The following is an 8,523-nucleotide window of genomic DNA, read 5'->3' on the forward strand; positions in this document are numbered from 1 at the left end:
GCTTATAAATGAGGAAGGGCATTTCAATTTTGTTTTTGGTAGGTTTTAGCAGCTGGGACATCGAGTATCCCACCCTTTTCATATATTTTGTTTATCAAAAATATATACCTAGACCTTGTTATATATCAATTGACAAAAGAAGACCCCAGTTTAGATATATTTGAATATTTTCCATCTTCTGGTACATTAGTATAGTTTTTTTCTGTCCCGCTCATCATCGCGTTCATTGTTATTAAGCAACGTAGTAGCGCAGTAATACCTCTTCTTTTTCAATAAATTCGTCTAATTTTAAACACTTTCTTCTTATTGCCCCCTTTTATATAAAAGAAATAATTCCAAAAAATACAATACATGTAAAAGACGTTTGGTCAGATCATAGATGGTATAACATCTATGATCAGATAAATGTAATATCACCATAGAGAGTAACACTTTCACTGATCAGTTTAACATGTTCAATAATAATTAAAAACTAATTAAAAGTTACATTGCTGTTCCCTAGCTCTTCAAGGACACTGTCACAATGGAATTTCTCTAAATAATTGTTATCGTTGTTTTTACAAACCCTTGAATGTTAAATAGGTGCAAATGTCAAAATGGTTGGATTTATTGCATCTATTACTGGCATCAGTGGAAAAACCACATCAGAGTAAATAGAATTTAATTGGTTTGACAAATAACTGATGCATTTACGACTGTGGTTTAACCGCATCAAAAAAAAATACGGACATCTGATTAACTTCAGATACTTATGATATAATCAAGCAAGTGATAATATCAACCTATTGATATATTGAATCTGAATTTCTCACCCTTTTCATATATAATAGAGTGACCTATTACAGCGGCTCATCCCTACTACTAATTATATAGTAAGTGCCCCCTCCTCCCCCTCGAGGAAAAAACAGCGCACAGCCTCAGTAGCAAAAGAATAGTACATATATATAATGATTTTCTTGCATAGGGAAATTTTATACAGTCTTCAGGTCTTGTTAAAAAATTGTTTGTTATTTTTAACATCTCATTTGAAAAACAATAATTGCATGTGTTGTTTAATCGGCGTATATTACATTCTTTGTGAGACCAAAATTTTATTTTTCCGTTAATTTTGAATGAAACATGTGGTATGCTAAATTCCGAATTAACGTAACATTTACAGATCTAAAAGTAAATACGCTGTTATGTAAATATTCTTATCAGATATTAATGTCCAGGATCTCTGCATGGTCAGTATTTAATTAGATGGAATTCCAACGGTAAAGATAATTTGTTACATGCAACACGATATCCCTTCAAGTCTGTGCGAATTCTTTTGAACTGTGAAGTAAATCAATGTGATAAATCGCACACCCTAGTAGGACACATTGGAGCCGGAAAACGCGCGTTTTCTTTCTAAAAATGAGAGTATTGTTCAATCAAAAGTGTTATTTTGAATTTTTTCTTTTCGAATTATTCTTAATTATGATGATTTGTGTAAAACTATCAACAGCACCAAGCCCAGACAATCAATACCAACAAAATGACGATATGGATGGAGAAGAGGTAAGCATGTTTAACTTTTATTTTGATCTTTCAAAGTTTATAAGTAGTCGGGAATGACTTTTCCAATAAAAAAAAAGAAGTGGTTCATATTCTAATTCGTGGTCATTTAAAAAAGAATATTATCAATGTCTACACGAATTGTTAAAATATTTTTTTCAAGACCAGTAACAATCTCAAGATTTGATGTAATTGACATGTATTATAATATAAGTTACATACACATTGAGGTAAACGAAGGTAGCCATTAATTTTGAAATTCTTTAAACTGTGAGTTTGCACGGACATATTTCCAATGCATCCAAACAATCAATATTGATAAAATTCAGTCATAAAAACGATATCAAAATTTTTATGAATAAAGAGTTAATTAAAATGTGTTTCCTAAATCCAGATTTTAATTTGATGTTTAAACTATCCAATATGTTAAAAGGTCTTAAAAGGACGTTGTGAGGTAAACTTGACTGACCGCATTATGGACCGAAGCTTAATGTGTCTCATGATTTGTTTACATACATAAATAGTTATTATGCATAATCGATCTTCATGAATTCTTATTATACATAATCGATCTTCATGAATTCTTATTATGCAAATCGATCTTAGAGTAAAGGCACGTCTTCACAATCAAGCAGCTCTTATTCATGCTAGACACTGCCCCTTGGCGACATTTTAAAGAACATACCAAAACCAGTAAAACGTAACTTTTTGAATATTTATCCGATTTACATGTATTATTAATGTCGCCTTTAATTTTCCCGTATATTTTGTTCATCCGTTTTATCCGGTACGCTCCCGTTAGGCGTCCGTATTATGCGGAACTCGTCCGTTGGATATACGTTCGACATGCATGCGTTCGACATCCGTTCTGTCCAGCACACTTCTGTTTCTTGTTCGTTGCATATCCGGTGTCTGTCCGTTATGCATTCGTTACACGTCCGTTTTATTCGGTCAGCACATGAACGGACTCCCAACGGCTAACAATTATGTCAACATTTATTTTCATCCGTTAGCCGCCCGTTCGCGCTATCCAGTAAAGTGTGACCGAAGCTTAAAGCCACTGTTTTGTTTCAGATGGAAAGGGAAAACTGTTTCCACGGAACACACCATGATAAAGGGGAAACATTTTTTCAAAAACATTGCCAAATATTGGTTTACCAGAAACTAACATAACTTTTTGCTCTAATTTTTATAATCAATTTGATATGTTGTGGTAGTGGTATTTCAAATGCTTGTTTTTCTTTACAGCTGTGCCAAGTTGAGGATCCACTTGGAACTTCATTATCAGATATTCACCCAGAAGTGTCACTGTCAACGGGAAGTCCTATGTGTGAAGATGTGAGATATACATATATTATCTTCTTATATAATTATTTGTTTTAATTGTGATTTAAGTATTATTGCAAACAAACATATACGAGGGGGAGGACAGGGGGGTACCCTTCTCCCTTCTCCCACCCCTCTTCTCCTTTCTCATACCCCCGTTCTCCTTTCTCCCATTAGAATAATACATCTCCTTTTGAGATATTTTTTCTTGAAATATTAGAAAAATTTTTAAAAGGAGAGATATTTTATTTTTTCTCCTTTCTCCAACTTTTTCTCCTTTCTCCCAGCCTTCCTCTCCTTTCTCCTACCCCCTTTCTCCTTTCTCCCACCCCATTTCTCCTTTCTCCTACCCCCTTTCTCCCTGTCTCCCTTACCCCTGTCCTCCCCCCTCATATACCATATGACATACATTGCGATTTATTATTTACATACATATTTTTTATCCAGATGAAACTTGTAAGTTGAAATTTGGAAAGCAAATATTATAAACAGTGATCTTTTTACCATTATTTTTATACAAGAGATATCGATACTAGTTATCTTGGTGTAATCAAGGAAGCATGTACAGAATTGTACACCCGTGTGGAAAATTCATACAACCTGAGGCACAGCCGATTTTTTATTTGACATCTTATTTCTTTTCTTCTTTATTTCAGCAGAGACATATAATACAATTGTATTATATGTCTCTGATTTCAGTAAGATTTTATTTAATTGATTTTTTGGAAAGTTGTATTTATTCTGGAATGAACAATGATGGAGTGTTCACACCAGGATAATAAGCCAATCAGATTGCAGGATTTTGATGCATGAGGAATGAATTACTTTATTCTTACAAAATAAGGCATGTTTGGTATGTGATGTCAGAGAGTGGAAAATTTACATATATGGTTCATGATTTAATGGACAGTTTCTATCATCTTAGGGGTGTTTAGTGTTTGCAGAGACATATAATACAATTATTATATTATATGTCTCTGGTGTTTGGTGTTTAACTTTAATTTGCACTAGACTAATACTAGGAATATGGATTATAAAGTTCAAAGTGTAAAGTTCTTTTATTTCCAATTAAGGGCCCCTGACGGGACATAATTACAACACTACACAATATGAACATATAAATAAAGATAAATTTAAATTATAATTCACATGAAGAGGATCAGAATATATATTATCCTATAAAATATTACTTTTAGAGCAACAATATTTCATAGAAGAGGAAGCCGGTTTGATGAAAACTGTATATATATAACGTTTTTTTTTTGGGTTCTGTTAACAGATCAGAGAAAGACAAACTTACAATTCAGATTTACCTAGTAGAAATCCCCAGAAAAGGTCTAGAACATCAACATCTACTTATGATCCTTATAGTTTCTCTGATAACGAGGAAAACGAGGTAAGATTTTTAAATATAATCTACATTTAAACTGTCAGGTGTTAAAATTTTTACAATATTTATGTAAGTCTGCTGTCAGGATTAAGACACATTTATTTTTTTCCTAATGCATGGTATCACAGCTGCATGTGTGTCTTTATGTTTGTTTTAAATATTGACAGAAAAGGTGACTGAATTACAAATATATCGCTCAGATGTGCAATGTTTATCATAGATCTATACCTTCAAGCAAGGCAGGAATAGTTTACATTTTTGACTGAAATATCAACATTTGCAGAAGGAAAACCCATATATCATGTATATATCATGAAAAATGAATAGCATTATAATGATTTTTTTTTTATTATTTTAGGTTTTAGAAGATCGTTATGATGGTACCTTGTTTGCAAATATGCAAATGACATCAACTCCAATAAAACCCAAACGACCTCATTTACAACAGGATACTATAATCCATGAACATGATGAAGATGAGGTGGTTATTTTTTACCTATTTATTTGATTTGTTGTAGGGGCTTAGTAATTTGTAGTCAGTGAACTGTTAGGACGTATTTTTATTGTTTTCAAGCTCAATATTCAAATTCATTTTTTAAAGCATTTGTTTTATCATACCCTAAATATGATACCATGTTAAATTGCTTTAATAATTCCTTACAGAATGTAATTTTAAATTGTAGACAACTATAAACAATAAACATGTGGACATTCTTGGGACCTCATTGCAAGAATTACAAACACAAGATAACAATCAGGTAAGAGTGAAGTAACACCAAACAAAAGGAAAAATAGTACAACCCCATAATTGAAATTGGAAATATTTTTTATTCAAAAATTTAGTATATGATCAATTTGCTATTTTGATAGAAGACTATTAACAGCTCTTAACATCACAGGAGTTAAATTCTATAAGAAGGGACCAAAGTATTCTCAAATATCAAATAAGTATTTATGTTGCATAAATGTTGCCATATCTTTACACATAAGGAGAACTACTGTCCTATTTTTTTTCATTGACATTGGATATAGAGATAATGTGAATTTTAACTTTATTTAGCTAAAGAAATTAAAAGAATCCGTAGATATTCCAAGTACTCCTCTAACAGAGCACCAGACAGACTACAATCAGCAGGTACAATGTACTATTAACAACATCAGATGTACAATTTATTTTAAAACATGTTGTTTTTATGCCCGGGAGGTAGTGGAGGGCCATTAAGTTTTACCCTTGTACGCCTGTATGACTGTCCGCCTGTTAGTGCACCCCACAATTGGTTTCCGTTCTCTAACTTTAGTTTGCCTCATCCAAATGTTATGAAATTTATACACAATGTTATCACAACACCACACATATCGAGTTTGAATTTGGGTAGCGTCACTTTTACCATATGTTGACTGTTCTAGAGTGATACCCTTTACAAAGGGAAAATATTATTGAATGTTTCGCTTCCGTTCTCTTACTTCAGTTTGCCTCAAGTAAATGTTATGAAATTTATTCACAATGCTAATTACAACAAACTTAAGATATGTATTACATTTGTGTGTGTATTGAATCGTGTCAAATGAAGCATATCTGTATATTGAAGGAATGAACTGACTTTAATTTTATTTTTTTTTAAATATTTTAAGGACCAACAATTAGAAGTATCTGAAGACATTCTTGGAAGTTCATTAGCAGAGTTACATTCTAATGATAATAATCAGGTACATTAAGTAGCATACCATCTTTATCCATCAAATTATTATGCATGTGTTGACGTATATTGAATTCTAGAAAGTAATTTGAAAATAAAAATTGGTTAATCAATAAAACAAGATAATGACATAAACTTTTCAAATTATTTTTTTTATTTTTGTATATGTTTTGAAAAAAAAACTCCTTCTGAGCATATTTTGATAAAACAAATGTGATGGATTAATTTTTTAAAATTTATTTTAGAGTGGTGCAATGTCATTTTCATTTACCATTGAGGATATATTGTATGCAAATAAAAAAAACGAAGAAAGCAGTTCAAAAGGTATGATTATGAAGATATAATAACACTATTTGGAAAAAGATTGTGGCTGAGGTGAAGCAGTGAATCATTTTTTCTTCAAAATTGCAATGGATTCTCTTATTAGTTTAATAGATTATTTTTATTTCTTATCCAGATTGATCATGTTGCAAAAGTTCTATTTAAACACAATATACATTTATGCACAGCCCCATTGATAACTTAGTAATATATCCCAATATAATATTATACATCATGTACATGCTATATCTTAACTGTGATAAATGTAAGGACAACATGTCTCAAACTCAACAGGAAACAAGAAAACACATATTTATTCTCATGCAATTCTTGATCACATAAAACGAAATACAAAAGAATGTCTTTATAGTTTATAAATTTCTAAATCTATTGATTATATGCAGACACATTTAGAACATTTTTATTTTATATTTTGAAGAGTAAACTTTTTAATACATCCTACAATTCTTTGGGCGAAAAAAGCCGATTGAAACATTTCTTTTTCAAGCTATACGAATTATAATATTAAAAATCCAATATCATTGTCTAATATAAACCAATTGTATATTGTATCTTCAGGTAAGCAAAATGAAAGAAAAAGCCTGTTAGAAAAAGCACTATCAACATCAATTGAATGTCTCAGAAACAAAAATATGTGCCGAAAAAGATGTCTTAATGGATTATCACTTGAATTTATAAGGGAAGCGAGGTACAGAATATGGACAAAAAACTATCAACAGCGTGTGGAATGGTTTTCCGATAAGTTTATTGATGCAGACTTTGATGCTGAAAAGCCTTTATTTTTTGTCAATAAAGGAAAAACAGTGTGTGGACAATGCTTTAGAAGTTTATATAAAGTGAATAAAAACTTTTATTATAAATGGATTGAAAAATTTTGTAATGGAGCAATTTCATCAGGCTATATCAAAGGAAGACCTGTCTCAAAAGCAAAGGAAGATACAGTGCTGTGGTTGCAAGATTATGCAAAATACAGAGGAGATTTTATGCCTGATAGAGATATTACCATGCTTCCATATAAAACTAGAAAAATTGATGTTTACAATCTGTATGTTAATGAAATGACAGAAAAACTTACAATTTCCGTTTCAAAAGCAACATTTTATCATATGTGGAAGAACGAATTCAGAATTTTAAAAATTAAAAAGGTAAATATGATTTTGTTAAGTTATTTTTTTAAATATGAGGTATAATGTACACATGATGTATCTAATTTTGTTTTTCAAGGAGAGAGAAAATGCATCAACTACTGAATTTTTCAATTGTCTAATTATTGATATTTTATAATAATTTAACTGTTGAAGTAACAGTATAATTAGATGCATTATACATATTACTTTACAGCTGATTCCTTTGAGTGTGTAGGTAAAATTAATATCTTTGGTTAGCTTGCTTGCTATCTGAACTGTGAAGTCTTTATTATGTAAGGTATACTACCCTCCTTTAGGAGTAGCCTAGTCCTATAGAAAGGAGGGTAGTTTACATTACCTTATACTGACTTCACAGTTCAGCTAGCAAGCAAGCTAACTAAAGATATTACCTTTGTCTAAAGACTCAATGGAATTGGCTGTAAAATCAAACCTAATGCGTAAACATATGCCGATGTCAGAAATAAATTACTTTTTATTGAAAGGTATATCATGTAGAAATATACTCTTTATGTTTGTTTAAAATGTGTTTAAATGATTCAACCGATTGTAACAGCTAGGGGATAGAAGCAATAATAAGTGTAATCATAGATTCAAAATTCATCATGTATAGCGTAACCTGACCAGCAACAACCGATGAAAACGAAAAAAAATATGTTAAATATGAGAATCAAACCATAAGTGCTGTTGTAGAAATCAACTTAACAGTTTATCTGTTGCTGTTATTTTTTTGGATTTGTTAAAGTGTAGTGATTACAGCTATTACGATTGTGATTCTGCCGCATCCACAGTTTTGTCAACTTGCATTTCATACATAACATTTCTGCAATAAGTTTTAATTTATCCTATATTTTTTTTTAGACTAATTCATTTTCAAGATGCCAAACTTGTACAACTTTGACAACAAGACTTGAGAAAACAAGGGACCAAGCAGAGAGAGAAGCACTTAAAAAAAGCATAATGGTTCACAATTCAAGACAGATGTAAGTTTCCGATATCTCAGTCTTTTCTCTGTAATTTGAGCAAATGAAATATTGGTAATTGGAGAGAAAAAAATTCCAGAAAAAAATGAAATACTGCCGCC

General features: G+C 31.1%; 1 protein-coding gene across 1 annotated transcript; it reads left to right on the forward strand.

The window, feature by feature from the left end:
- Positions 1-2,199: 2,199 nt before the first annotated feature.
- LOC139509861 (uncharacterized) lies at positions 2,200-8,468 on the forward strand. Its single transcript, XM_071296257.1, has 9 exons — positions 2,200-2,877; positions 4,145-4,261; positions 4,614-4,736; positions 4,939-5,013; positions 5,316-5,390; positions 5,888-5,962; positions 6,198-6,276; positions 6,853-7,439; positions 8,301-8,468. Exons 1-9 carry the CDS (start codon positions 2,866-2,868, stop codon positions 8,424-8,426), a joined length of 1,269 nt encoding a protein of 422 aa, XP_071152358.1. The 5' UTR covers positions 2,200-2,865; the 3' UTR covers positions 8,427-8,468.
- The last annotated feature ends 55 nt before the right edge of the window (positions 8,469-8,523 follow it).

Source organism: Mytilus edulis, unplaced genomic scaffold (genome assembly GCF_963676685.1).
Source record: "Mytilus edulis unplaced genomic scaffold, xbMytEdul2.2 SCAFFOLD_2081, whole genome shotgun sequence".
NCBI lineage: Eukaryota > Metazoa > Mollusca > Bivalvia > Mytilida > Mytilidae > Mytilus > Mytilus edulis.

Excerpts from the sequence above, each read along its gene's own strand:
- LOC139509861 (XM_071296257.1), top strand. Across the intron at positions 4,737-4,938 it reads ATGAACATGATGAAGATGAG|ACAACTATAAACAATAAACA; the intron begins GTGGTTATTTTT and ends TTTAAATTGTAG. Across the intron at positions 6,277-6,852 it reads CGAAGAAAGCAGTTCAAAAG|GTAAGCAAAATGAAAGAAAA; the intron begins GTATGATTATGA and ends TTGTATCTTCAG.